Consider the following 27,286-nt stretch of genomic DNA (forward strand, 5'->3'; position numbering starts at 1 on the left):
TAATTGAAGGGCATTCTTTCCCAGATGACAGCTAGCTAGGCAGTAAGGTTGGAGAAAATGTTCCAAGTGGTGTTTGTAAGATTGCCCACCTGAATAATCTTTAATAGTATGTATATTCTGGTGTTCTCCTCAATGGCCACCTGTCACAGTATGTTAATGAGTGAGTGAGTTTTCTGTTGCTTAGACAGGCTATCGTGAATGTGTTTTCTAGACATCACAGCACCTCTGGAAAGCATAAGGCATGTGAAACTTCGGAGGTAACGAGACTTCCATCTGGCTGTGGGAAAAGTGGAAAGGAAGCTGCTCTTTCACAGCAAGAGAAATTGACAAGGTCACCAGGGACCAAGTCACTGCTTTCCACAATCTCAGCACTGTCTAGGGACTAGGCAGAACACAACGGGGAGTGGCCAGGGCACAAAAGAAATCTAAGAAAAGACCCTGCTCTCAAAAAGCTTGTAGTCTAGGGGCTTCCCTGGTGGCGCAGTGGTTGAGAGTCCGCCTGCCGATGCAGGGGACACGGGTTCGTGCCCCAGCCATGGCCGCTGAGCCTGCGCGTCCGGAGCCTGTGCTCCGCAACAGGAGAGGCCACAACAGTGAGAGGCCCATGTACCGCAAAAAAAAAAAAAAAGCTTGTAGTCTAAATGAGGAAATGGTATATTTATGAACTAACTTGAGAATCAGATGTCAACTAATAAAGTGCTAAATTTGGCAGGCAGATAGATACTGAGTGAAATAGGAGTTGGAGAAGGGCGAAGTACATGAGGGTCATGACCACCAGGCGGTGCCCTTGAGTCCGTGTTCATGCTCCTGGTTTCCTCTGGGGCACTTCAGCTGTCCTTGCTGCATGTCTCCCCTTTCTCCTCTTTCTCTCCTTCCTTCCTTCCCTCATCTTCCATCCAGAGCCTTCCTTTGCTCCTTCTAATTCTTTCCTTCTGTTTATCTTCTTCCTTCTTTCCTGTTCTTTTCCTCGTACCTCCTTGCCTTCCTCCCTGCTCCTCTTCCTTCCAGTCCTTTCCTTCTCTTTTCCTAAGTCCTCACTTCTGTTTATCTTCTTTCCTTTTTCCTCTCATACCTCTTCCTCTGTGTCCTTCCTCCCTCCCCACCTACCTTCTGTATCTCTCTCTGCAGATGTTTGTTGCAAGGTGTCTGTGTGATCTGCCCAGGGATATGAGGATGAACAAGATTTAAATGTACGCTAAAGGCTAACCGTCAGTTTATCCTATGGAAGGAAATCTGGTTTGGCAGTTGGCTTCTCTGACTCTCCAGCCTTGACAAAGCCTATGTCGGTGTCTTTTCAGTCCCCCAAACAGGAACCGCTCTCCACTTGCCTCCCTTGCCTGACCGATGTGGGGCATGGAGCCGACCCACCCGCATAACAGTTGATTTATGCCGGCCCGTGTCAATTTATACACATGCTTAGTGGCCTGGCAAGGAGGCAATGGGCTTGAGCTAGTGTCAACAAATCAGAAAATAAGTCAGATTACAAACTACCTCAGTGGTATTGCCACCACACAAGCCCCTCGGTTACACGGAGCCTTTATTCCTTCTCATCTTTCCTTTTCTTTTTAATTAGAGCAAATCAATCCTTTCTGCAAGAATAAATGTTAGAAAATTTTAAACAAAATAGGAGTGGAGGGATCCACTGACAACATCAAAGACTAAAAAGACACAGACCCCCAGTTTCTTAGAATAAAAGCCAGCTGGGTACAAGGGTAATAAAAGCATCATGTTTATGAGAGTCCTCCCCAGTTTCTACAGCACCACTACACGGTATATGGGAAAATGAGATTTCATAGTCACGGCATGTTTCTGATCTATATCGTAATCCACACGGGACTCTCTTAGCCACGTGTATCTGATTCGCCTCATAGTATCCTTGTGAGAGAGCGGATCCAGTGCTGCGAAAGCAGGGCTGGATTCAGCATCAGAAACCCTGCACTGAGTTCTAGTCCCTCCACTCACCAGCTGGGCCAGCAGCAGCCCTTCCCTGGACCGCGGTGTTCCATCTATGACAAACAGGAGCTTAGAGAGGATCCCTGACCTCAGAAGGGATATGGGGAAGGGAATCCTGCACACCTGGTGGGGAAACGGATACCTCTCACTCTGAGCTCAGCCAGGGAGCGCTGGATGCTTTGGTTATGTGATGACTCCATGACGCTTTCAGGTCTCAAGACCAATGGCCTTGAAATGATTGGTGGGAAGAGAAAGGATATTGTGAAGGCAGTATCACAAGAGCTGACACATTTTTATAAGGAAGAGAAGAAAACAGAATTAAAGTCAATGAAGATATTTGTAAAGTAAAAACTCTTTGGCCATAGGGTAAAACAGTGGATAAAACTGAATTTTCTCTCGACTTTGTCTTGGAGATCCCAAAATGTCACATGTTGTATAGGTTATTTTGTCAGGGTAGGGAAAAGGTTTAGAAACCATCAAACTAACATGAAAGCAGTTTCTCCTTCATTTTTCTTCTCACATGAGATATAAACATCTTTAGGGAAATGCTCTAGAATTTAGCTGAGCACCTTATTAAATGGATTTTTTTTTTCATCAGGCTCCTTTTATTGGTTCCCGAATAGAGTTGTCCCTTGGTATCTGCAGGGGATTGGTTCCAGGAACCCCTGTGACTACCAAAATCCATAGACGCTCAAGTCCCTTATATAAAATGACTTGGTATTTGCATATAACCTATCCATCCTCCCTATACTTTAAATCATCTCTAGCTTATTTACAATAATATCTCATCGTGGTTTTGTTGGCATTTCCCTGATGATTAGTGATGTTAAGCACCTTTTCATGTACCTGTCGGCCATCAGTATATCTTCTTTGGAAAATGTCTATTCAGATCCTCTGCCCATGTTTTGATTGGATTATTTGTATTTTTGCTATTGAGCTTATGAGTTCTTTATATAAGTTGAATATTAACCCTTTATCAGACATATGCTTTGCAAATATTTTCTCACATTCGGTAGGTTGTCTTTTCATTTTGTGGATGGTTTCCTTTGCTGTACAGAAGCTTGTTATTTTTTTTTAATGGATATTTTAGATGGGATTTCATTTGAGGGTGACTGCTCCGTAATTGTGACACATCCCTGTCCACACTATTTACATCTTCATGGCAGAATCAGGCTGTTACCTTGTACTACCAACAGCAACTGAGAGTTCACTACTTCTGAGGACACCAATTTTCATTATGCTCATTTCTGGCTAATTGGTTATTCAAACTAAGTAATATGAGAATTTCAAATCCTAGTTTCACTACTTCTTAGCTGTGTGACCTTGGACAACTTATTTAACGTCTCTGTAACCTTAGTTTCACTGTCTATAAAATGGGTTTTTTTATGGGCTATAACGTGTGTTAAATGACTTAATATATGAAGAGCATTCACAGCAGTATCTGGCACACAGTAAGTGCTACTGTTGGCTGCCGTTTGTTTTGTGCTTAAAAGTGCACAGAAGACCTAGTACATTCTCTCAGTTTGAGATCTTTGCCACAACCTAGTGGACAGATGAATTTTAAATGGCTTGCCCGAAGACCGGTGCTAATATATGGTAGGGCCAGCACTCAAATCCAAGTCCTTAGAGCATCTGATGAGCTTCTCTCCAATTCCCTTGTCTTGCAAATGAGAAAATACCCGAAGAGATTAAGTGACTTAGGCAAGATGGTGAAGCTGGTTAATGGTCATTCCTTGACTGGAATCTGATCTTTTGCCTCTACATTTCTTTCTTCCAGCAAGTGAAAGGTTTATTTGCTTGTTTAATGAATTTTTTGATGAGATAATACACTTAAAGCATGTACGCTGTGCCTGGCCCACAGCGAGGACTCAGGAAGTGGTACCTACCTATTTCCTGCTGCATGCCTTCTTCTGCTTCCTTTGTGGTTGAAGTCTAGGCTCAGGTCAAAAGCCACCATGGAAAACAAGATGTTGCTACTTTTCAGTACAGGCGAGCCAAGATTCCGCAAGATTTGCTTGCAAATTTTTGGTGAATGGTTCAGGAGGGGATGCCCAAGCATTAGCATATGACTGTATAGGCTGGTTGAGTTGGGAACTTTCAGGGGTTTTTTTTTGCTGTTGATGTTGATATCACTCTAAAACAGTATTCATCACAGAGGAGCTCTGCCCTCCTGTACAGGGACACCTCCCCCATGGTCCCCACCCATGAGCACAGAGGCAGTGACCAAATGGATTATTTCTAATTCCCACTTCACAATCTCCAACCCATCTGGGTACTGGCATCAGTGTCAAAGCACATAGCCAGGGAGCCTGGATCTGCACCTCAGCTCCACACTTACTGCCTGGGTTACCTAATCACTCTGGACCTCAGTTTCCTCATTTGTAAATTATCCCCTCTCTTAGAAGAGCATGGTGAGAATTAAAGAAAGTGTGTTCAGAAGAGTTTGGCAAGGAAAAGTCTCGCAGTGGTTGTGAGATGTTACACTTTTTACAGTCAGCTGCAGGACTGCTAGGTGGGATGGCCTGACCTAACCCCAGCTGGCCTCCTACAAAGCCATTAGCTTTAAATCAGATCTTTATTTTCCCCTCGAAAATTCAGCTTTTTCTCCCCTTCCTAATGAACAGTACGAGGCTTCTTCGCCACTTTTCCAAAAAAAGGTGATAGCTGTGCTGGAAACAAGTGTGTGGTGGGATGGCTGTTCCTTCCGTCTGTCAGTTTCTCTGTGGCCTCTGCTTGATCTGGAAAAAGACTGCTCATCCCAGGGGTATCACTTGAATTTGACTGGGGACTGGAACGTACTGTAGATGACCTGTACTGTCCTCCAAAAGAAAACAGGGAGCTTGTTAAGAGAACACCTTGACTTCACAGAGCTTAAGGAAAACTGCCTCTGGACCAACTAAAAACTGGGTTGGACCACACACTTCTCTGTACCTGTTTTCTCTGGCTTATGAACACAGGGCTTGACCCATCTACCACAAAAGGTTTGATTGTTAGTGTGTCGTATTCGATCAGCATCGCCTACGACAGGTATGTAGAGAAATCGTATTTGTGCCAGGCCCTGCGTTACATCTTACAAACAAGCCTCACAATTACACTGAAAGAAATGTTTTTATTTCTATTATACACATGAAGAAACTGAGAATTACAGCTATTAAACGACTTGCCCAAGGTCAGACAGCTTGCTCGAGGCCTAGCCCAGATGCAAATTCAAGGGTATCTGATTTAAATCCTCAATGTAAACCCAAATATGCCTGATCCGGGGCAATTATTAACAATAATCTGGGTACACCCCACACTGGGCGGAATTAGAGACTCCAGAGAAGAGGCTAGGGAATGTGCTTTTTTGTGTTTTTTTTTATCGGTTAAATACAAATTGTGGTGTATTCGTAACATGGAACACTTTACTGCCAACACACACGATATTTACATACATATTGGCTTACGTAGAGAGCCTTACGGAGGACAATTGCTGAGGGAAACAGCAGGCTACCCAGTGGTCAATATGCAGATACATTTAGAAAAACCTTAGAGTTGAACCTGCCCGTGTTATTGCTGGGCTGGGGAATTTAAAAGGTTTCTTCCTCCCTCCCCCCTCCCTCCTTTTCTCCATTTTTTCCTTCTTTCTTTTTTTTTTTAACATCTTTATTGGAGTAGAATTGGTTTACAATGGTGTGTTAGTTTCTGCTTTATAACAAAGTGAATCAGTTACACATATACATATGTCCCCATATCTCTCCCTCTTGCATCTCCCACCCTCCCACCCTCCCTATCCCACCCCTCCAGGCGGTCACAGAGCACCGAGCTGATCTCCCTGTGCTATGCGGCTGCTTCCCACTAGCTATCTATTTTACGTTTGGTAGTGTATATATGTCCATGCCGCTCTCTCGCTTTGTCACAGCTTACCCTTCCCCCTCCCCACGTCCTCAAGTCCATGCTCTAGTAGGTCTGTGTCTTTATTCCCGTCTTACCCCTAGGTTCTTCATGACCTTTTCTTTTTTTCCCCCTTAGATTCCATATATATGTGTTAGCATACGGTATTTGTAAATTGGTTTAGCCACTATGCAGAATAGTATGGAGGTTCCTTAAAAAGCTACAAACAGAACTACCATACGACCCAGCAATCCCACTACTGGGCATATACCCTGAGAAAACCATAATTCAAAAAGAGTCATGTACCACAGTGTTCATTGCAGCTCTATTTACAATAGCCAGGGCATGGAAGCAGCCTAAGTGTCCATGGACAGATGAATGGATAAAGAAGATGTGGCACATATATACAATGGAATATTACTCTGCCATAAATAGAAACGAAATGGAGTTATTTGTAGTTGGTGGATGGACCTAGAGTCTGTCATACGGAGTGAAGTAAGTCAGAAAGGGAATGTGCTTTTAACAAATGCCCCAGGTGACTGATACTTAGAAAGAATGCACTATACCCCTGGTTCTTCACCCACAGCTTCTGACAGCCATGGGGAGCATTTAGAGCAAACCAATGCCAGGGGCCAGTCCACATGTGGTGAACTCTTCCCCAGTTCTTTCTCTGATATAACACTCGACCCTCTGTAGTCCCTCAGTTTTCTCAGCTATAACACGAAGATAGATCATAATGTCTGTCCCATATATATTCCAGGATTGTTGTGAGAAGGAACTCAGCATACTGGTGAAGGTGCTTTGGACATTGCTGAAAGAAAACTTACTTTTTCAAATTCATTATGAATCTTTTGTGAGTTGACATGGGAATCTAATAATCCTGTTAACATGGCTTTATGGAAAAATACATTCAGATTTCAAAACAATTCATATAAAAATTTTAGAATACAATTGATCTCAACTTTCAGGACTGCCTCTGTTTAACTAAAGTTTTGTTTCATAGGCCTAGGAAAATTGACTGTATCATGTAAAATCTTTTTGATGTGAATATTAAATGAACAGTTAATTTGACTTCCTGGTCTATTTAGTCTCCCTTAATTTTTTTTTTTTTTTTTAACTGAAGTATAGTTGATTTACAATGCAGTGTTAGTTTCTGGTGTACGGCAAAGTGATTCAGTTATACACATCTATACATATTCTTTTCCGTTATGGTTATTTATTATTATTTTTTTTTTGCGTTACGCGGGCCTCTCACTGTTGTGGCCTCTCCCACTGCGGAGCACAGGCTCCGGATGCACAGGCTCAGCGGCCATGGCTCATGGGCCCAGCCGCTCTGCGGCATGTGGGATCTTCCTGGACCGGGGCACAAACCCGTGTCCCCTGCATCAGCAAGCGGACTCTCAACCACTGTGCCACCAGGGAAGCCCTCCATTATGGTGTATTATAGGATACTGAATACAGTTCCTTATGCAATACAGTAGGACCTTGTTTATCTATTTTATATATAGTAGTTTGTATCTGCTAATCCCAAACTCCTCATTTATCCCTCCCCACCCCCTTTCCCTGCGGTGACCATAAGTTTCTTTTCTATGTCTGTGAGTCTGTTTCTGTTTTGTAAATAAGTTCATCTGTCACATTTTATATTCCACATGTAAATGATAGATGGTTTTTGTCTATCTCTTTCTGACTGAGTGTGATGATCTCTAGGTCCATCTGTGCTGCTGCAAATGGCATTATTTCATTCTTTTTTATGGCTGAGTAGTATTTCATGGTATATATATATACTACATCTTCTTCATCCATTCATCTGTCAGTGCACACTTAGGTTGCTTCCATGTCTTGGCTATTGTAAACAGTGCTGCTATGAACATTGAGGTGCATGTATCTTTTCGAATTATGGTTTTCTCCAGATATATGCCTAGAAATGGGAATGCAGGATCATGTGGTAGCTCTATTTTTAGTTTTTTAAGGAACCTCCATAGTGTTTTCCATAGTGGCTATACCAATTTACATTCCCACCAGCAGTGTAGGAGGGTTCCTTTTTCTCCAAACCCTCTCCAGCATTTGTTATTTGTAGAGTTTTTAATAATGGCCATTCTGACCGGTGTGAAGTGGTACCTCATTGTAGCTTTCATTTCCATTTTCTCTAATAATTAGCAACGTTGAGCATCATTCCATGTGCCTATTGGCCATCTGTATGCCTCCTTTGGAGAAATGTCTATTTAGGTCTTCTGCCCATTTTTTGATTGGGTTGTTTGGTTTTTTCGTTATTGAGTTGGATGAGCTGTTTGTATATTTTGGAAATTAAGCCCTTGTCTGTCACATCATTGGCAAGTGTTCTCTCCCATTCTGTAGGTTGTCTTTTCATTTTGTTCATGGTTTTCTTTACTGTGCAAAAGCTTTTGAGTTTAATTAGGTCCCATTTGTTTATTTTTGCTTTTTATTTCTGTTGCCTTGGGAGACTAACCTAAGAAAACATTGGTACAATTTATGTCAGAGAATGTTTTGCCTATGTTCTCTCCTAGGAGTTTTATGGTGTCATGTCTAATATTTAAGTCTTTAAGCCATTTTCAGTTTATTTTTGTGTATGGTGTGAGGGAGCATTCTAACATCGTTGACTTACATGAGGCTGTCCAGCTTTCCCAGCACCACTTGCTGAATAGACTGTCTTTCCTCCATTGTAGATTCTTGCCTCCTTTGTCAAAGATTAATTGACCGTAGGTGTGTGGGTTTATTTCTGGGCTCTCTATTCTGTTCCATTGATCCATATGTCTATTTTTGTGTCAATACCATGATTTTGATTACTGTAGCTTTGTAGTATTGTCTGTATTATGCCTCCTGCTTTGTTCTTTTTTCCTCAGGATTGCTTTGGCAATTCTGGGTCTTTTATGGTTCCAATATAAACTTTAGGATTCTTTGTTCTAGTTCTGTGAAAAATGTCATGAGTAACTTGATAGGGTTCCCATTAAATCTGTAGATGGCTTTGGTTAGCATGGCCATTTTAACAGTACTAATTCTTCCAATCCAAGAGCATGGGATATTTTTCTGTTTCTTTGAATCGTCTTCAGTTTCCTTTATCAGTGTCTTATAATTCTCAGCACATAAGTCTTTCACCTCCTTAGTCCGGTTTATTCCTAAGGTTTTTTTTTGGGGGGGGGGGCGGGGGTTGATGTGATTTTTAAAGGGATTTTTTTTTTACTCTCCCGTTCTGGTATTTCATTGTTAGTGTAAAGTAAAGAAATGCAACATATTTCTGTATGTTAATCTTGTATTCCGCCACTTGACTGAATTATTTTATCAGTTCTGATAGTTTTTGTGTGGATATTTTAGGGTTTTCTATATATAGTATCATGTCATCTGCATACAATGACAATTTTACTTCTTCTCTTCCAATTTGGATACCTTTTATTTCTTTTACTTGTCTGACTGCTGTGGATAGGACTTGCAATACTATGTTGAATAGAAGTGGTGAGAGTGGGCATCTTTGTCCTGTTCCAGATTTGAGCAGGAAGGCTTTCAGCATTTCACAATTGAGAATTATGTTGGCTGTGGGTTTGTCATCAATAGCTTTTATTATGTTAAGATATGTTCCCTCTATACCCATTTTGGTAAGAGTTTTTATCATAAATGGATATTGAATTTTTTTATGTCATTAAGTTTTTAGGTATTTAGGTTCTTTTCTTCATATATATATATATTTTTTTAACATCTTTATTGGAGTATAATTGCTTTACAATAGTGTGTTAGTTTCTGCTTTATAACAAAGTGAATCAGCTATACATGTACATATATCCCCATATCTCCTCTCCCTTGCATCTCCCTCCCACCCTCCCTATCCCACCCCTCAAGGTGGTCACAGAGCACCGAGCTGATCTCCCTGTGCTATGTGGCTGCTTCCCACTAGCTATCTATTTTACATTTGGTAGTGTATGTATGTCCATGCCACTCTCTCACTTCGTCCCAGCTGACCCTTCCCCATCCCCATGTCCTCAAGTCCATTCTCTACGTCTGCATCTTTATTCCTGTCCTGACCCTAGGCTCTTCAGAACCTTTTTTTTTTTTTTAGATTCCATATATATGTGTTAGCATACGGTATTTGTTTTTCTCTTTCTGACTTACTTCACTCTGTATGACATACCCTAGGTCCATCCACCTCACTACAAATAACTCAAATTTCATTTCTTTTTATGGCTGGGTAATATTCCATTGTATATATGTGCCACATCTTCTTTATCCACGTATACTGAATTTTATCAAATGCTTTTTCTGCATCTTTTGAGATGATCATGTGGTTTCTGTCTTTTCTTTTGTTGATGTGGTGTATCACATTGTTTGATTTGTGTATTGAACCATTCTTGTGACCCTGTGATGAATTCAGCTTGATCATGGGGTGTGATCTTTTCTATGCGTTCCTGAATTTCGTTTGATTTTTTGTTATTTTTTTTATTGCAGTATAGTTGATTTACAATGTTGTGTTAGTTTCAGGTGTACAGGAAAGTGACTCAGTTACACATAGATATATATCTATTCTTTTTCAGATTCTTTTTCCTTATAGGTTATTACAAAACATTGAGTATAGTTCCCTGTGCTTTACAGTAGGTCTTTGTTGGTTATTTATTTATATATAGTAGTGTGTATATGTTAATCCCAAACTCCTAATTTATCCTTTCCCCCCCACTTCCCCTTTGGTAACCATAAGTTTGTTTTCTGTGTCTGTGGGTCTATATCTGTTGTTTATATAAGTTCATTTGTATCATTTTTTTTGATTCCTCATATAAGCAATATCATATGATATTTGTCTTTGTCTGACTTACTCCACTTAGCATGATAATCTCTAAGTCCATCCATGTTGCTGCAAATGGCATTATTTCATTCTTTTTCATGGCTGAGTAATATTCCATTGTATAAATATACCACATCTTCTTTATCCATTCATCTGTCAATGGACATTTAGGTTGCTTCCATGTTTTAGCTACTGTAAATAGTCCCGCTATGAAAAATGCAGTGCATGTATCTTTTCAAATTATAGTTTTCTTCGGATATATGCCCAGGAGTGAGATTGCAGGATCATGTGGTAGCTCTATTTTTAGTTTTTTAAGGAACCTCCATACTGTTTTCCATAGTGGCTGTACCAACTTACATTCCCACCAACAATGTAGGAGGGTTCCCTTTTCTCCACATCCTCTCCACCATTTGTTATTTGTAGAGTTTGTTTTTAATTTATTTATTTAATTTATTTTTGGCTGAGTTGGGTCTTCGTTGCTGTGTGTGGGCTTTCTCTAGTTGAGGCAAGCAGAGGCTACTCTTCGTTGAGGTGCGCAGGCTTCTCATTGCGGTGGCTTCTCTTGTTGCAGAGCACAGGCTCTAGGCGTGTGGGATTCAGTGGTTGTGGCATGTGGGTTCAGTAGTTGTGGCTTGCGGGCTCTAGAGCACAGGCTCAGTAGTTGTGGCACATGGGCTTAGTTGCTCCGCGGCACATGGGATCCTCCCAGACCACGGCTTGAACCCATGTCCCCTGCATTGACAGGTGGACTCTCAACCACTGCACCACCAGGGAAGCCCATGTGTAGAGTTTTTAATGATGATCATTCTGACTGGTGTGAAATGGTACCTCATTGTAGCTTTGTTGCATTTGTCTAATAATTAGCAATGTTGAGTATGGTTCCATATGTCTTTTGGCCACCTGTATATCTTCTTTGGAAAAATGTCTATTTAGATCTTTTACCCATTTCTTGATTGGGTTGATTTTTTGTTGTTGAGTTGTATGAGCTGTTTGTGTATTTTGGAGATTAATCCCTTGTCAGTTGCATTGTTTGCAAATATTTTCTCCCATTCTGTAGGTTGTCTTTTCATTTTGTATATGGCTTCCTGTGCTATGCAAAAGCTTTTAAGTTTGATGAGGTCCCGTTTATTTTTGTTTTTATTTCCATTACTCTAGATCAAAAAAAAAATTGCTACAATTTATGTCAGAGAGTGTTCTGCCTATGTTTTCCTCTAGGAGTTTTATAGTATCCAGTTGTACATTCAGGTCTTTAATCCATTTGAGTTTATTTTTGTGTATGGTGTTAGAGAATGTTCTAATTTCATTTTTTTACATGTAGCTGTCCAGTTTTCCCAGCACCTCTTATTAAAAAGACTCTTCTCTTCATTGTATATTCTTGCCTCCTTTGTTGTAGATTAATTGACCGTAGGTGTGTGGGCTTATTTCCAGGCTTTCTATCCTGTTCCATTGATCTATATTTCTGTTTTTGTGCCAGTACCATACTGTTTTGATGACTGTAGCTTTGTAGTATAGTCTGAGGTCAGGGAGCCTGATTCCTCCAACTCCATTTTTCTTTCTCAAGATTGTTTTGGCTATTCGGGGTCTTTTGTATGTCCATAAAATTTTTAAATATTTGTTCTAATTCTGTGAAAAATGCCATTAGTAATTTGATAGGGATTGCATAGAATCTATAGATTGCCTTAGGTGGTATAGTCATTTTGACAATATTGATCCTTCCAATCCAAGAACACACTATATCTTTCAATCTGTTTGTGTCATCTTCAATTTCTTTCATCAGCAGCTTAACAGTTTTCAGTGTACAGGTCTTTTGGCTCCTTAGGTAGGTTTATTCCAGGGTATTTTATTCTTTTTGCTGTGATGCTAAATGGGATTATTTCTTTAATTTCTCTTTCTGATATTTTGTTGTTAGTGTATAGAAATGCAACAGATTTCTGTGTATTAATTTCATATCCTGAGACTTTACCAAATTCATTGATGAGGTCTAGTAAATAGTTTTCTGATAGCGTCTGTAAGATTTTCTATGTACAGTATCATGTCATCTGCAAATATAAGTTTTACTTCTTTTCCAATTTGGAAAAGGAGTCTTTTATTTCTTTTTCTTCTCTGATTGCTGTGGCTAGGACTTCCAAAACTCTGTTGAATAAAAATGGCGAGAGTGGACATCCTTGTCTTGTTCCTGATCTTAGAGGAAATGCTTTTAGCTTTTCACCAGTGAGCATGATGTTAGCCATGGGTTTGTCATGTGTGGCCTTTATTATTTTGAGATATGTTTCCTCTGTGCCCGCTTTCTGGAGAGTTTTTATCATAAATGGGTGTTGAATTTTTATCAAAAGCTTTTTCTGCATCTGTTGAGATGATCATATGGTTTGTATTCAATTTGTTAATATGGTGTATCACACTTATTGATTTGTGGATATTGAAAAGCCCCTTGCATCCCTGGGATAAATCCCACTTGATTATGGTGTATGATCCTTTTAACGTATTGTTAGAGTCAGTTTGCTAGTATTTTGTTGAGGATTTTTGTGTCTATGTTCATCAGTGATACTAGCCTGTAATTTTCTCTTTTTGTGGTATCTGTGTCTGATTTTGGTATCAGGGTGATGGTGGCCTCATAGATTGAGTTTGGGAGTGTTCCTTCCTCTACAGTTCTTTGGAATAGTTTCAGAAGGATAGGTGTTAACTCTTCTCTAAATGTTTGGTAGAATTTGCCTGCAAAGCCATCTGGCACTGGACTTCTGTTTGTTGGGAGTCTTTTAATCACTGATTCAATTTCAGGACTGGTAATTGGTCTGTTCATATTTTCCATTTCTTCCTGGTTCAGTCTTGGGAGATTGTACCTTCCTAAGAATTTGTTTATTTCTTCTAGGTTGTCCATTTTATTGGTGTATAGTTGCTCGTACTAGTCTCATCCTCTGTATCTCTGTGGTGTTCGTTGTAACTTCTCCTTTTTCATTTTTAATTTTATTGATTTGGGCCCTCTTTTTTTCTTAGTGAGTCTGGCTAAAAGTTTATCAATCTTGTTTATCTTTTCAAAGAACCAGCTTTTAGTTTCATTGATCTTTTCTACTGTTTTCTTAGTCTCTATTTCTGTTTGTTCTTTATGATTTCTTTCCTTCTACTAACTTTGGGTTTTGTTTGTTCCTCCTTCTCTAGTTGCTTTAGGTGTAAGGTTAGGTTGTATATTTGAGATTTTTTTTTTTTTGTTCCCTGAGATAAGCTTGTATCACTGTAAACTTACCTCTTAAAATTCTTTTTGCTGTATCCCATAGGGTGTAGAATGTAATGTTTTTGCTTTCACTTGTCTCTAGGTATTTTTTTTATTTCCTCTTTGATTTCTTCAGTGATCCATTGGTTATTTAGTAGCATCTTGTTTAGCCTCCATGTGTTTATGTTTTTTGCAGGTTTTTTTCATGTAGTTGATTTCTAATCTCATAGTGCTGTGCTTGGAAAAGATGCTTGGTATGATTTCAGTTTTTCTTAAATTTACCGAGGCTTGCTTTGTGGCCCAACATGTGATCAATCCTGGAGAATGTTCCATGTGCACTTGAGAAGAAAGTGTATTCTGATGCTTTTGGATGGAATCGTCTATAAATATCAATTAAGTCCATCAAGTCTGATGTGTCATTTAAGGCCTGTATTTCCTTATTGACTTTCTGTCTGGATGATCTGTCCATTGATGAAAAGTCCCCCACTGTTACTGTTGATTTCTCTTTTTATGACTGTTAGTATTTGCCTTATATATTGAGGTGATCCTATGTTGGGTGCATATATATTTACAATTGTTATATCTTCTTCTTGGATTGATCCCTTGATCCCTGTGTAGTGTCCTTCTTTGTTTCTTGTAACAGCATTTATTTTAAACTCTATTTTGTCTTCTGTGAGTACTGCTACTCCAGCTTTCTTTTGATTTCCATTTGGGAATACCTTTTATCCCTCCCCTCACTTTCAGTATGCATGTGTCTCTAGGTCTGAGAAGTGGATCTCTTGTAGACAGCTCATATACAGATCTTGTTTTTGTATTCATTCAGCCAGTCTGTGTCTTTTGGTTGGGACATTTAATTCATTTACATATGGTAGTTATCAACATGTATGTTGATACATAGGTCTTAGGTCTTTTTTCTTCCTTTCTTCTTTTGTTCTCTTGTGATTTGATGACTGTCTTTAGTGTTGTGTTTGGACTCCTTTATCTTTTCTATGTGTGTATCTACTATAGATTTTTTTGTTTGCAGTTACCATGAGGTTTTGATATAGTAGTCTATATATATGCATATAATTGTTTTAAGTCGCTGATCTCTTAATTCCAAATGTGTTTCAAATATCCTGCATTTGTACTCTCCTCGTGATTACTAGCTTAGATATCATATTTGTGTGTAGATGATTTCCTACCTTTACTGTATGTTTGCCATTACCAGTGAGCTTTCCCATTTTGTAATTTTCTTGTTTCTAGTTGTGGCATTTTCCTTTCCACCTGGAGAAGTTCCTTTAGCATTTCTTGTAAAGCTGCTTTGGTGGTACTAAATTCTTCTAGTGTTTGCTTGACTGTAAAGCTTTGGATTCCTCTGTCAAATCTGAATGAGAGCCTTGCTGGGTAGAGTATTCTCGGTTGTAGGTTTTTCCCTTTCATCACATTAATTCTATTGTGCCACTCCCTTCTGGCCTATAATGTTTCTGCTGAAAAATCAGCTGATAACCTTATGGGGATTCCTTTGTATGTTATTTGTTGCTTTTCTCTTGTCAATTTAATATTTTTTCTTTGTCTTTAATTTTTGTCAATTTGATTACTGTTTCTTGGCATGCCTGAGACTCTCTTCCTGGACTTAGGTGACTGTTTCCTTTCCCATGTTAGGGAAGTTTTCAGCTTTTATCGCTTCAGATATCTTCTCAGGCCCCTTCTCTCTCTCTTCTCCTTCTGGGACCCATATAATGCGAATGTTGGTGCATTTGATGCTGTCCCAGAGGTCTCTTAAACTGTCCTCATTTCTTTTCATTATTTTTTCTTTATTCTTCTCTGTGGCAGTGATTTCCACCACTGTGTCTTCCAGCTCACTTATCCATTCTTCTGTTTCATTTATTCTGCTATTGATTCCTTCTAGTGTTTTTCATTTCAGTTACTGTATTCTTCAACTCTGTTTGGTTGCTCTTTACATTTTCTAACTCTTTATTAAAAACTTGTAACTTCTCTTGGGCTTCCCTGGTGGCGCAGTGGTTGGGAGTCCGCCTGCCGATGCAGGGGGCACGGGTTCGTGCCCCGGTCCAGGAGGATCCCGCGTGCCGCAGAGCGGCTGGGCCTGTGGGCCGTGGCCGCTGAGCCTGCGCGTCTGGGGCCTGTGCTCCACAACGGGAGAGGCCACAGGAGTGAGAGGCCTGCGTACCGCAAAACAAACAAACAAGCTTGTAACTTCCCACTCTGTGCATCCATTCTTTTCCTGAGTTCTTGGCTCATCCTTGCAATCATTATTCTGAATTCTTTCTCGGGTAGATTGCCTATCTCCATGTCACTCAGTTGTTCTTCTGGGGTTTTATGTTGTTCCTTCATCTGAAACATATTCCTCTGCCATCTCATTTTGTCTCAATTTCTATTTGTATGTTTATGTATGTGGAAGTTAGTTATGTTTCTTAACCTTGGAGAAGTGGCCCTCTGTAGGGGATGTCCTATGTGTCCCAGCAATACATTCCCTTCTTGTCACCCAAGGGCCAGGGGACCAGCTGGTCCCAGGGTAGGTTCTGATCCGCGTTTGCTGACTTGGTTCCGCACACTGCTGGATCCTAGTTCTCTTGCTTCTAATGTCTGCCCCCTAGCGGGTGGGGCTGGCCTAGAGGCTTGTGCAGGCTTCATGGTGGGAAGGGCTGATGCTTGCCCACTAGTGGTGGGTGGGGCTGGGTCTTGGCCCTCTTCTGGGCAGTGCCATGTCAAGGGGCATGTCTAGAGGTGGCTGTGGGATCAGGAAGTCTTTATGCAGCCTGTCCACTGGTGGGTGGGGCTCTGTTCCCGCCATGTTGGTCATTTCACCCGAGGTGTCCCAGCACTGAAGCCTACAGGCGGTTGGGGCCAGGTCTTGGTGCCAAAATGGCAGCCTCCAGGAGAGCTCATGCCAATGAATATTCCCCAGTACCTCTTCCCCCAGTGCCCTTGTCCCCACAGTGAGCCACAGCTGCCCCCTGCCTCCCCAGGAGACCCTCCGAGACCAGCAGGCAGGTCTGACCCAGGCTCCTGTGGAGTCACTGCTTTTGCCCTGGGTCTTGGTACACACAGGAAGTCATGTGAGCCCTCCAAGAATGGGGTCTCTGTTTCCTCTGGTCCTGTGGATGTCCTGCACTCAAGCCCCACTGGCCTTCAAAGCCAAATGCTCCGGGAAGTCCTCCTCCCAATGCCGGACCCCCAGGCTGGGGAGTCTGACATGGAGCTCAGAACTCTCACTCCTGTGGGAGAACTTCTGCGATATAATTGTTCTCCGGTTTGTGGGTCGCCCACCCAGGGGATATGGGATTTGATTTTTCGCAAGTGTGCCCCTTCTACTATCTCGCTGAGTTTCTTCTTTATGTCTTTGGATTAGAATATTGTTTTTGGTAGGTTCCAGTCTTTTTATCAACGGTTGTTCAGCAGTTAGTTGTGATTTTGGTGTGCTCATGTCAGGAGGTGAGCTCAAGGTCCTTCTATTCTGCCATCTTCATGATGTACATACTCTTAATTACTGATTGATAGATTTTTTTTTTTACAAACCAGTGCCGTATCGACAGGCTCAACAGAACCCCTTCACAGTAGCAATAAGGAAGTCTAATTGTGCATCTATAACAGAACTTCCTTCAGCACCAACTGGGTAACCACTGGGATTCTGAGTGATGCAGGATGCCTCAGCAACACTGGCAGGAGTCCTTGTCCAGCTTCTAGAAGCTGTCTGTGTTCCTTGAATCGTGGCTCCCTGCCTCTGTCTTCAAAGCCAGCCATGGCAAGATAAGTCCTTCTCACCTTGCCATCCTAGATATCTAGTCTTCTGACCCAGTTTGCTAGTATTTTGTTGAGAATTTTTGCATCTATATTCATCGAAGATATTGGCCTGTAATTTTCTTTTTCTATATTGTCTTTGTCTGGTTTTGGTATCAGGGTGATGGTGGCTTCACAGAATGACTTTGGGAGTGTTCCTTCTTCAATCTTTTGGAAGAGTTTGAGAAGGATCAGTATAAGTTCTTCTTTGTATGTTTGGTAGAATTGCCCAGTGAAGCCATCTGGTCCTGGCCTTTTATTTGCAGGGAGGCTTTTTTTTTTCTTTTTAAATTACAGATTCTATTTCATTTCTAGTGATCAGTCTGTTCGAAATATCTATTTCTTCTTGATTCAGTTTTGGTGGGTTGTATGTTTCTAGAAACTTGTCCATTTCTTCTAGGTTGTCCGATTTGTTGGTATATAATTGTTTGTATTTCTGTGGTATCAGTTGTTCGTTTGGTCTCTCTTAATTGGTTGTTGTTTGGTTTTTTTTGGCCACATGGCATGTGTGTGGGATCCTTGTTCCCTGACCGGGGTCGATCCCACACCCCCTGCATTGGCAGTGCAGAGTCTTAACCAATGGATCACAAGGGAAGTCCCTGATCTCTCTTAATTGTTAAATGGAAGTAAAGTATAGACTGTAAAATGATATCCAGACAGTGATTGTACCATGAAAAATAATGAGGTCTTATTCACTGAACATTTCTAGGTGCCCAGATCTGTGCTAAGCCAATAGTCTTCACACATCCTTACTAAATGTTGTCATCCCCACCTGTTGAGACTTACTTAGAGAAACTATCATCTTGGTAGGGTCATTTGGATCATAACAACAGTATGATATGGAATTTACACAGAAATGTCAGACCTCCATCTCCAGGATCTCAAGTCAACTTGCTACGTGAGATCCCTATGTATATGCATGGATTAGGATGCAAACCCAGAGAAAAAAAGAGCAATGGCTGCATTGGAGTAAAAGGGTTGTGGTTGTTTTGTTCTTTATTTAAGGAAAAATGAATTACTGGTGTAAAAATATATGTAATAAAAGTTGGGAGAAGAAAGAAAACTGCATGTAAAAAACCTACCTGGGTTGTATCACTGGATGGACCTTGAGACTTTTATTGCTGCGGGTACTGGGTTTCATTTTTATTCCTAAACCTTTACGGTCTTCTGGTCCCTGTGAAAGTTAAGAGAAAGTTAGGGTGGCAAGAAATCCACCTCTGGGTGGCATGCCCTCTGGCCCTCACCAAGTTAGGTAAAAGTACTGCCCTTTGTATCAGAGGAGTGGTAGCTTTCCCCAAGTGGTGATCAGTTTGCTCTGAGCCATCGTAAATCCCGCCCCGTCTCCTTCTTTATCTAGGGAGGGCTGTTCAGGCATGCTGCTGTCAGTAAGGTAGCCATCCATGTGAAGGGTGAACCTGAAACTTTGCACCCACTTGTCTCATGCCCCCCTCCCACCAGCTGCCCAGGAGATGATGAAGCTAATCACATTCAGCCCTTTCACTTGTGCGCCTTTTATAAAGAACATGACTTTACAGCCTAGTAGGAAAGTACATGCTTGTCTCATTGGTAAAGCATGTCCTCACTCAACCCCCTGCCTCCTTGTTTCCCAAAAGTGACTTTTCTTCCTTTCTAACAAACAGATATCTGCAAACGAAATCGAAATGCTTTTGATGAGGTTGCCACGCATGTTTAAACAGGAATTCACAGGCGTGGGAGCAACGCTGGAAAAAAGGTGGAAGTTGTGTGCCTTTGAAGGAATTAAAACTACCTAACTGTGAAGAGCAGCAGAGTCTCTGGATATGAAACTGCCTGAACCCAGCCAGGGCTGTGCAGTGTGAGCCCAGGAGGTTTGGGGCTGGTCCAGCGCAGGACCTTTATGGGGCCATCAGAGCCGGACTTCAGTTACATCTGTGGCGTTCTCTCGTGAGTGGAAATGTAATTGTGTACCAGTTCCCTAAAACAAACAAAGCTTCATACTGTGACAGATCTGTTTGCTATGAAAACCAACGATTCCACGGTCATGATGGCAAAACCTTAAAATATGCTACGTTTGAGAATAGCTCACCAAGTAAAATATTTAAAGTTAATGATGGTGTGGCAATGGTTGTTGCTAGGCTACAGAGTTGTATATGTAATCTATAGCTGAAATCATTCAATGACATTTTCCTGAAAGTCTTTCTGTTTTAGTAAAAAAAAAAAAAAGAGAAAAAAAGTAATTTTACAGTGAGGAAAATAAATCATACCAAAAGAAAACTTGAATATGTGTCTGAACAGTTACTGTATTTTGTAAATTAAGTTATATGCTGTTATAGGGACTTCTGCCTTATTGAAGAGGCAGAAGATGTGATTGTACTCCTTGAGAATGCTCTACCAAGAATATTATTTTTCTAATGTAACAGTTCTCCATCATAAGTTCTTTTAACATGGACGGCATAACAATTTTCATAAAATGTAAATAAAAGAAAAACTAGTGCTACTGTCTTGTACTTGGTATAAAATTCAGGTTTCTGCATCAAAATAAACATTTAGTAAATATTCCTGTTACAAATTTTATAGCAAAGATATTAATTTTTTTCAATAAATATGACTTCTACCATATTGGTTTTGCAAATTGTTCTTCTTTGATATATTGTCATTCTTCCTTAAGAAATATTTTGCACATTATTCAGTCCCATCTCACAGACCATCATTTGTAAATGATTAAATAAATGCATGAGTGACATTGAGACAAAATGTTATTTCAAACAGGAATATATAAAAATCATAAAGTGGAAAGTACTAAGAAAAGGAGATTATACAGCACTAGAATAGATAGACAGATAGATAGATAGTATTTGAAAATACCAAGATGATATGACATCCAAATGTAATCAACATAAATGTTACCGTTGTTTTGTGTCCTCATGCATAGGAACGAAGTAGCCAATTAATATTATTAATTCCTGGATTTACTTATTTGTATGTTTTCTGGAATACATACAAGTTAGAAAAGGAATTAAAGAATTCACACTTGGACCAACAGTTTAGAGAGAAGTTGAGCTTCCCTTCTTTAATTACAAGTAGACTAGGGCTTTAAATTGTATCTCCTTCCTGCTTCCTTACATAAAAATTATTAAAAAAAGACAAGTATTCAAGATATTGATTAATTTTAAATGAAACATTTTTTAGGAAGACAGCTGAACAGTGAATGTTCTTTGAAATTCTGAAGAGACATTCATAATTCCCTATTGGACATTACTGTCCTCAGGCTCTTTTTACTGAGCCCTGATAAATTAAGGTTCTTATTCATGCCTCCCAGAAATATCTACACATATGTTATGTTCAGGCTCAGTGCTAAACCCATGAATACGGAGCTGAGTAAGAAAGGCCCCACCCCCTCCCGCCCCCAATGAGCTCATAGTTCAATGGGGAAAAGACATTTTCCCAAAAGTGTCTATATGATGTGAGCCACGTAACAGAAAAGGTGTGACAACAGAGCTATGGGATTCAGACTAAATATCAATGTCATATTAAATGTTGAAATACTAGAGGCCTTACCATTACCACCCGTTAATGCCCACTACCACCATCATCCTGACACGTGTATCCAGAGCAAGCTAGCTACTGCTTAAGTTACTACTGACTAAATTGTCTTCATTTTCTCTTTAGTCCAGTGTTATCAGGGTAAGCAAGAGAAATGAAGCATGCCAACTTTTATCCAAGCATTTTAGGAAATTGTGGCAGCTTTAGAAGGCTGTCTAGTTTTCTATTCCTTAGCCAAAGGAAAGCCAGAACAGGTTTTGGATACTAGAGAAAGTCATATGCTTGTACCATTGCCATTTTGGAAAGCTCTGATGTGAATTCAAACTATACACTCTGTTACGTAAAGCCAACAATTTTAAAGCAGGAGTTTTACTGGCCACTTGAACTCTTTGTACACAGTGTCAATTTGTTAAAAAAAAAAAAAAAACAGAAAGAGAAAAAAATAAAACATGAGAGAACGTTTTAAGACTTCAAAAAAAAAAAAAGGAGACACAAATAAGGATACAACGGTCAGAAAGGAGACGACCTCATTTATAGATAACGTTACTATAAAATAAAAGACCTAAGAGGTTCACCTGAAAAATAATTAGAAAAAATGAATTCTGTGAAGTGGCAGTTATAAAGTAGGGACACAAGGGGAGGTACCACAATCTAGACCATCTGCAACTTGAAGGTCTGGTAGATGTTTTCAAACGTGCGTTCATACTTTCAAGTATTGCCTGTAGTCACTTTAGCCGAAGGATACGCTGCACAGGGTGAACCTAGCTTAGACCTCTGATTAGGAAAAGGAGTTGGTGCGACCTTATTTTAGATCTGACAAAAAGACACCACTTTCTAACTTCTTCAATTGTGAAAAGAACTTTTGCAGGAAAATAAAAAAAACTTCTAAATTAGTTCACCCACATTCTGGTTTCAGATGGGACTTTAGAGATCACCTGGGGAAGGAACTAACTTTGGTACCTTTGAGGGCCGTCTACACATGTCTGTCACCCCATCCTCCCTAATCTTCGGGATAACCCTATACAAGGATAGTATTATTGTCCTCATTGGTCACACAAGGAGAATGAGGCTCAGAAGTTCTAACAATGTGGCCCAGTTCGCACAGTTAGAAAATTCTGAATATGGGATTTGAAACCAGGACCCAGTGACTCCAAAACATGTTCTTCTTTTCACTACATCACGCTTCTAGTTCAGTCTATCCCCACTCCTCCTGTGAGCCCAATACCCATGCAGTGCCTTCGGATCACCGCTTTTACTCTCCTTTATTCTCCACCATCCCCTGCACGTGCGTACAAGTGGGTAAACTCTGGCCTTTGTCTCCTAAATCTACCAATAACAAATCATTGTTCTCGGATTCTGAGAAGTAAGCAGAGCATCGAAAGTTTGGAGATCCTTGTAACCCGGCCCCAACGGGGCTTTCTGGCTTGCTTTTTCACTGCTCCCCTGAGTAGGGCTAACATTTTTTGCCTTTCTGCTTTTGCTCATATCTTTCTATCTGAAGGAAAAGACCTTACGCACATCTAGTTGTCAAAATTCTACACAGCCTTAAGAGGAAAACACAAAGACACCCTCCTCTGCCGTGAAGCTTTTCTCCATTCCCCAGAAGTCATTTCTCCAGCCTGTGCACGGCCATCCCACATTGACTATTTCTTAAGGCATTTACTGCCCAGCTGTCTTTGCCTCATCTCCCCGTTAGACCGCAGGTTCTTGGAGGGATCCAAGCATGTCTCGTTTACTTTGAATTATTTCTCAAAGTGGTTTTACTTACAAATATTTAGAAAGCCGGACAGAGAAGGAACCAAGATGTTTTCCTGCCTCCAGAGACTAGTTTGCTTAGACACAAAAGGAAAAATTACAAAGTATTTGAAAAGGCTGCAAATATTTTAGATCCAAGATTCCAAGACAGACAATGTGATAATGTACTACATAATATTGAAATACAAAAAGCAACCTAATTCCTTCTTAAAGTTCAAACCCAGGTCAATTATTAGCTCTTCTATGAAGCCCTGATCCCCTCAGGAATCTCGCTCCTGTGTTCCCACTACTTCAGTATAATTCTACTGCAGCCCTAATGCTGTACGTTAACCATTTATGAATGCAGCTGTCTCTCCCACGTCCTGCAGGCTGGAGACCTCCCTTACTCATCCCTCTAGTCCCTCAGACTGACACGACATACCATGACTTTTAAGTATTTATTGACTGAATGAACCCAATGCATGAAAGAAAAGCCCACACAGGAATTTTCTGAATTTGTTGAATCAGAACGTATTGAGATATTAGGTCCAGTAATAGAGGCTAGAACTTTCTTTCCCTCCGTTGTAAGACCTCGGCAGCATTCTTGCCTTTTTGAAAAAACTTTTTTGTTTGGAAAAATATGTATAACATAATATTTATCTTTTAACCATTCGTAATTGTATAATTCAGTGGCATGAAGTATATTCACAATGGTACGTAACCAGTCACCACTCTATAACTTTTCCTCATCATCCCCAACAAATTTTACGGTACCCATTAAACAGTAACTCCCCATCCCCCCTCCTTCACCCCCTGGTAACCTCTCTTCTACTTTACGTCTCTTTGAATTTGCCTATTCTAGGTCTCTCATACATGTGGAACATACAGTATTTGCCCTTCTGTCTCACTTACTTCACTTAGCTAAATGTCTTCAAGGTTCATCCGTGTTGTAGCACGTGTCCGAATTTCATTCCTTTCTGAGGCTGAATAATATTCCATTGTATGAGAACTCTTCCAGCTGGCTTAAGTATCCCTCTTCTGTTGGAGCAAGAAAAAGTCAGTGGTCTATGCTTGAAAGGACTCAAGTACTTTTAGTAAATACCACATCAAAAACAACATTGGAAAGTGTAGAGAAGTTTGTCTCCATCTTGATAAACCTCTCGTTTTCAATGAGGGTAATAAAAAAGAAATGACAAACGTAGAAAATGTTGGCAGTAATTGTGTAGAAAACGAGACTTTCAAACAAACATCCATGCGACAAATATGGTATGTGACAAGTTGTTTTTTCTTGGTAAGGGCTGGGGGTGTTTTACTTGGATGTTTTTTTTTAAACCCCTTTTCTAAAAATGGGTGCTGTGTTTATTTGTTCCACTCAATAAAAGCTGTTTTATCCTGAAAACATAAGAACTATTTTACCATAATGCTCATAGTTTCTCCTCATAAACTGAGAAAATAAAGAGATGTTAGGCTCCTAAAATCTTATAGCTTGGCTCACTTTATATCAAAATGGTAAAAGGTTCCCATGTATGTTCAATCAGCCTGTCATTAGTATCTGAATAAACTATACTTTTATGTGTAGCACACCAAACATGAACATTTCAGAGTTAAGTTATAATGAATGTATTTATATATTAGATCATTAAAAATACTGTTTCTAGTTCCACCAACTCTAATTTCCCTCTTCTGCTTTCTAGTGGATTTTTTCTTTTTTTTAATTTCTGGGCTTCAAACATTTAGCAATTTCTCATACTATGTAGGAGAGCGTTCAGTCTGTGTCAGAGTTGAGTCCCAGCCCTAACCCTCACTGGCCTTGTGACTAAAGCTCGTTACTTAAAGCCAGTGAGGTGCTAGTCCCAGATTCATGATACGGTACTGCGAACACCTGTGTCGGAGGATGGCTGTGATGATTAAATAAGAGAGCGTGCATAAAGCCCACAGATCAGAGCCAGGGAGACTGAGGCATTGGCTTCTTCAGAAACAGTACTTTAGCTATATCATCCCAAACAAAGCAGCCAAGTGCTTTCCCTGCTCTTAGCCCATTCCTGTCTTTAGGGATAAATAGTCCATATGTTTCTAAACATACGAATAAAATAAGACAAGCATAAGCATCATCCCCACAAATAGTCCATTAAATATGTTCAACAGTCCATTAAATACGTTAAGACCAACATAAGCAGAATAGTTGCAACTCTCTAACCTGCAAAGACACTCACAACTCTTAGAGTCAAATGGGCAGTCAGTCACCATCACAGTGACCCTCAGCCAGGAGTAACTCTAGAGCCAGAATTCTTTGTTACAGCTCCCTTTTTACTTATTTCACATATTTCCAACAGACAGTAATCAGGGTCATATACATTCAACTGGGAAGAAACTGTATGGCTCTGGGCAACTGCCATTTTGAATGATGGTCAACTAGGTATACAGTATGCGAGGATTAAGTCAAGTATTAATTACGTTTTCTTTAACCCAGAAGAAACACTGTCAGGAAAAACTACAGATGTAGCTGGAACATGCAACAGTATTATTTTAGAAAACATACATGTCTATTACAGTTGCTGAGCGTATCAAAGTAAAAGACTCCAGTAAATCTAGTAATTACAGACTGGTTGTGTTAATAAAATAAGCTGTTCGGGTCCAAAATTTTAACTCCGTTTGCCTGCTCTCAGAACTGTACAGATACCCAAACACTAAAGCTCAGACGTTTCTAATGCACATGTCACCTCTTTTATAATGTACATGTATTGTACAGGGCTATGGAATGGAATGTTCTTACTTCACGGGAAAAACAGACCCAAAATAAATAGCAAACATTTTACAGTAGAAGATGGTACTTTTCTATACAAAGCAAAAAAGTGGTTAATGTACAACAGAAACTGCATTGCATGTAATGAAATGCTTTTTTATTTGTCTAGCAAATATATTTACTGTGTGTTGAAAATTGTAATATCTTCCCCTGCACAAAGGAATTTCTCTATAAAGCTCATTTGCTACTGTAGGGAGTAATACTCTTTTTCTTGTTTACTAAAGTAATCTGTCTTAATATCAACCCCAACACTGTCAGGTTCACGTTAAGAAGAGCTATGTGTAGATAAGAATAGGACTAAATCAGAAACCGGAATATTCCATTTCATATGCTTTTCACCTGAGCATGTAACCCACGACATCTGGTAGCAATCTCTTTTTGGAAAGCATTCTTCTTTCCAAGAAGAATGGAAAAAGCTAAAAATTGGTCAAGGTGAGGCGCTCATCAATAAATAAATCTTTTGCCTTTGAATATGCTTATGCCTAAGTGAGGGTTGCTTTCTCTAGTATTTTTTGATACAGAATGTGAACTATGGGCTGGCAAGTCAAACACTGTCTTCAGGCAGAGATAATGTATGAACACCACTGTGGGTGGTTTATTAAACAGACATTAAGTGTTACATCGTGCAGCAACTGGGAAGGGTTTTGCACCTCAATATCTGTTCCTTGAGCCGGTAACGGTAACTTTGGTTCAATGTACGCCAAAGAAAAGGCTTTGTGGTGCTGGGCCTGGTATACAGTCAAACTGTGGGTGGCAGAGGACAGCAAAGTCTAGACTATGCCAACCTCCAGTCCATTATTTTATATATTGCTGCTTGATTCTACAGGCTGAGAAATGAAGCTTCCAACCTCTCAGCCATGGAAGGAGTAGATTGCCTGGTCGTAGAGACAGCAGAGTGAGGCATTCAAGAGCATTTTTCTGGAATCACTCCAAGTGACTAAATCTCTGAAATGGGGATAATAGTAACAACCTGTCTCATAGGGTCTTTCTGTAATTTTATCCATTATCTGGGTCTTACTAGGTCATCTAAGTTCATAGACCTTAGCAGACGTTTTATCAAACGTTTTCAATCTCCTGGCCTCACAGTCCACTGCCAGTTGGAAAGTATATCCCCTCAGAGGTCATCACTAACATATCAAGTGGATTCAGCTTCCTGATTCCTCCCTGGAAGAACAAATGCTTTAACACAACGTAACCGGAAATCTCCCACAGTCCCGAGAGCCTGGCGGACTGTGGATCTAGAGCAAGGCCTCCGAAGAGCTCCAGATTCCTGTGGCCTCACTGGGAGGCTTTAGGGACTCGTGAAATCAATGAAGAATCAGTAAAGCTCCGAACTCACGCCAGACCTCCTGGAAGACAGTCTTGGCAAAGACAAACCTTGTGTGTTTTTTCAAATATAAAACATTTCAAGGGAAACAGAACAACATCCCAATCTTGGGACTGAGAAAGAACTACAGGTAGGTTATCCCTGGTCCTCGATCTCCAGTAAGGAGGGGACGTTTTGGTGGGAGAAGAGAAGGGATAAAATTTATCTTGTGCTTCTCTGCTTCATGTACTTTATGGAAAGGCAACATGGATGTTTTTACCTCATGTTTCTCCAGCATCCAGGTTTAAGGAAAAACATGGGAGGAGAAGGGGT

General features: G+C 40.3%; 2 protein-coding genes across 10 annotated transcripts in view; one reads left to right on the forward strand and one right to left on the reverse strand.

Annotated features, from left to right (window-relative positions):
* The window catches only part of ENOX1 (ecto-NOX disulfide-thiol exchanger 1), a 604,918-nt gene extending 584,795 nt beyond the window's left edge, over positions 1–20,123 (forward strand). For all 7 annotated transcript variants that reach the window (XM_030882173.2, XM_030882177.2, XM_030882178.2 and 4 more), the window contains one exon: positions 19,229–20,123. In XM_030882173.2, coding sequence (XP_030738033.1) covers positions 19,229–19,360 — 132 coding nt within the window. In that variant the 3' untranslated portion in view covers positions 19,361–20,123. The remainder of the gene's footprint in view (positions 1–19,228) is intronic.
* DNAJC15 (DnaJ heat shock protein family (Hsp40) member C15) overlaps positions 1–27,286 on the reverse strand; it is a 213,956-nt gene that overhangs the window by 6,176 nt on the left and 180,494 nt on the right. The window contains exons 6-8 of one of the 3 annotated variants that reach the window (XR_009559865.1): positions 23,757–23,882; positions 22,879–22,942; positions 18,671–18,762 (exon numbers count right to left, since the gene is read on the reverse strand). Coding sequence is in view for 1 of the 3 variants with exons in the window: in XM_060288271.2 (XP_060144254.1) it covers positions 23,812–23,882 (71 nt within the window). In the remaining 2 variants the exon portion in view is untranslated. Of the gene's footprint in view, positions 1–18,670; positions 18,763–22,878; positions 22,943–23,499; positions 23,883–27,286 lie in introns of those variants that run through there. The other 2 variants (XR_009559864.1, XM_060288271.2) reach the window with 2 other exon arrangements.

The sequence above is a fragment of the Globicephala melas genome, chromosome 18, assembly GCF_963455315.2.
Source record: "Globicephala melas chromosome 18, mGloMel1.2, whole genome shotgun sequence".
NCBI lineage: Eukaryota > Metazoa > Chordata > Mammalia > Artiodactyla > Delphinidae > Globicephala > Globicephala melas.